At 25.6% G+C, this 1,370-nt stretch overlaps 3 protein-coding genes across 3 annotated transcripts; 2 read left to right on the forward strand and 1 right to left on the reverse strand.

The window, feature by feature from the left end:
* Positions 1-36: 36 nt before the first annotated feature.
* On the forward strand, positions 37-291 carry AAJ76_38300037 (hypothetical protein; the record flags this gene model as incomplete). Its single annotated transcript, XM_024475415.1, has 1 exon — positions 37-291. The coding sequence occupies one exon, from the start codon at positions 37-39 to the stop codon at positions 289-291; it is 255 nt and encodes an 84-aa protein (XP_024329355.1).
* A 205-nt stretch (positions 292-496) lies between these two features.
* On the forward strand, positions 497-1,021 carry AAJ76_383000497 (hypothetical protein; the record flags this gene model as incomplete). The annotated part of the gene is made up of 1 exon (XM_024475416.1): positions 497-1,021. The coding sequence occupies one exon, from the start codon at positions 497-499 to the stop codon at positions 1,019-1,021; it is 525 nt and encodes a 174-aa protein (XP_024329356.1).
* A 183-nt stretch (positions 1,022-1,204) lies between these two features.
* On the reverse strand, positions 1,205-1,339 carry AAJ76_3830001339 (hypothetical protein; the record flags this gene model as incomplete). Its single annotated transcript, XM_024475414.1, has 1 exon — positions 1,205-1,339. One exon carries the CDS (start codon positions 1,337-1,339, stop codon positions 1,205-1,207), a length of 135 nt encoding a protein of 44 aa, XP_024329357.1.
* Between the last annotated feature and the right edge of the window lie 31 nt (positions 1,340-1,370).

The raw sequence follows: 1,370 nt of genomic DNA on the forward strand, positions 1-1,370 counted from the left end.
TATAACAAGTATATAAGTGTAATTGTTTTTGCCCTTATGTTAATAATCACTACTCTATATCCATTAATATTTACTACGCAAACTACTGTCACAGATAATAGTTTAAATAGTGATTTAATATTATGTAACAATATTACAAGACTTAATGAATTGTGTTTAAATAATGGTGAATGTGGAAGAATAAAAGATACAGATGTTACCACAGAGGTGGGTGTACGCATAAAAATGCAAAAGAGGTCTAATTCAGATACGTTGTTGGTTGAGAAAAAAAACCAGAAAACGACATTATAAAGGTGAAGATGAACGAAAGAATTTGAAGAAAAAAAGAAGAAGGAATGAAATAGAAGAAAAAAATATTTTTTTTAGTAAGCATTTTGTTTGCAAAATAAAAACAAAACCAGATTATATCTATACGTGTGCTTTAAAGAAGGTCTCAGCTTTATTTTTTGAAATATTTAGTAAAAACGCCATAATTAGAGAAAAAGCTTTACAACTAATGAAGAAAAAAGAAAATTTTTCAAAAAAATTTTCGCAAGAAAAATATTTTTATTTTGTAATGAGATTTATACTTAAAAAGGGTTTTTTAAAAACAAACGACCCATATAAATTACTCTTAAAAACTCTTGCATTTCATACGTACACGTACATTCAATTTATTAGCTTAAGTAGAATTTTTGATGATGATATGTCGTATCCTGCTGCAATATATAATTTTGTAAATCGCGCCTTAGATATTAAATTTAATAAGAAATGTAATTGGAAAATTGATCAATTATTAGTTCCTAAGAACAACGATATCAAGAAATTGCTTACTTATTCTTTAGTTAAAGACAGAATTACTAAAAAAGATTTTGAAATGTTTTATAGGCAAAGGTGTTACGTGTTGATCATAAATGATTCTAATCAATTATTTACATCAATATTTAAAAACAGTTCTTATATCTATCCTTCTATATTGTATAACGCAACAGTCTTTCCTGAAAATCCTTCTCTAAATAGTTTTGGAGATATGCGACACTGACTTAAATTTATATTTAAAAAGATAATTGTGTAAGATGCGTAGTTTTCTATTTATCCAATTAATATTTTAGCTTCATTTTTTGTAAAATGAAAAAAAGGCATTATAAGGGTCTTTATATTAACATGACCAGCTATCATTTTATTTAAAAAAATATATTTGATAATATCATACTACAATAAGTAGTTAAATCAGTTTCTCAACCCCTATTTTAATATAAAGCATAAGTAAAATATAGCAATTCTTAAATGTAAAACAATGTCCCGCCGATATGTGAATCAAGACATTGCTTAAGAATATCAAAAACAGTATAAAGAACATAGTTCCGGGCGATTAGTTTTGTATATAATAT

This window comes from Vairimorpha ceranae (assembly GCF_000988165.1).
Source record: "Vairimorpha ceranae strain PA08 1199 chromosome Unknown NODE_383, whole genome shotgun sequence".
NCBI lineage: Eukaryota > Fungi > Microsporidia > Nosematidae > Vairimorpha > Vairimorpha ceranae.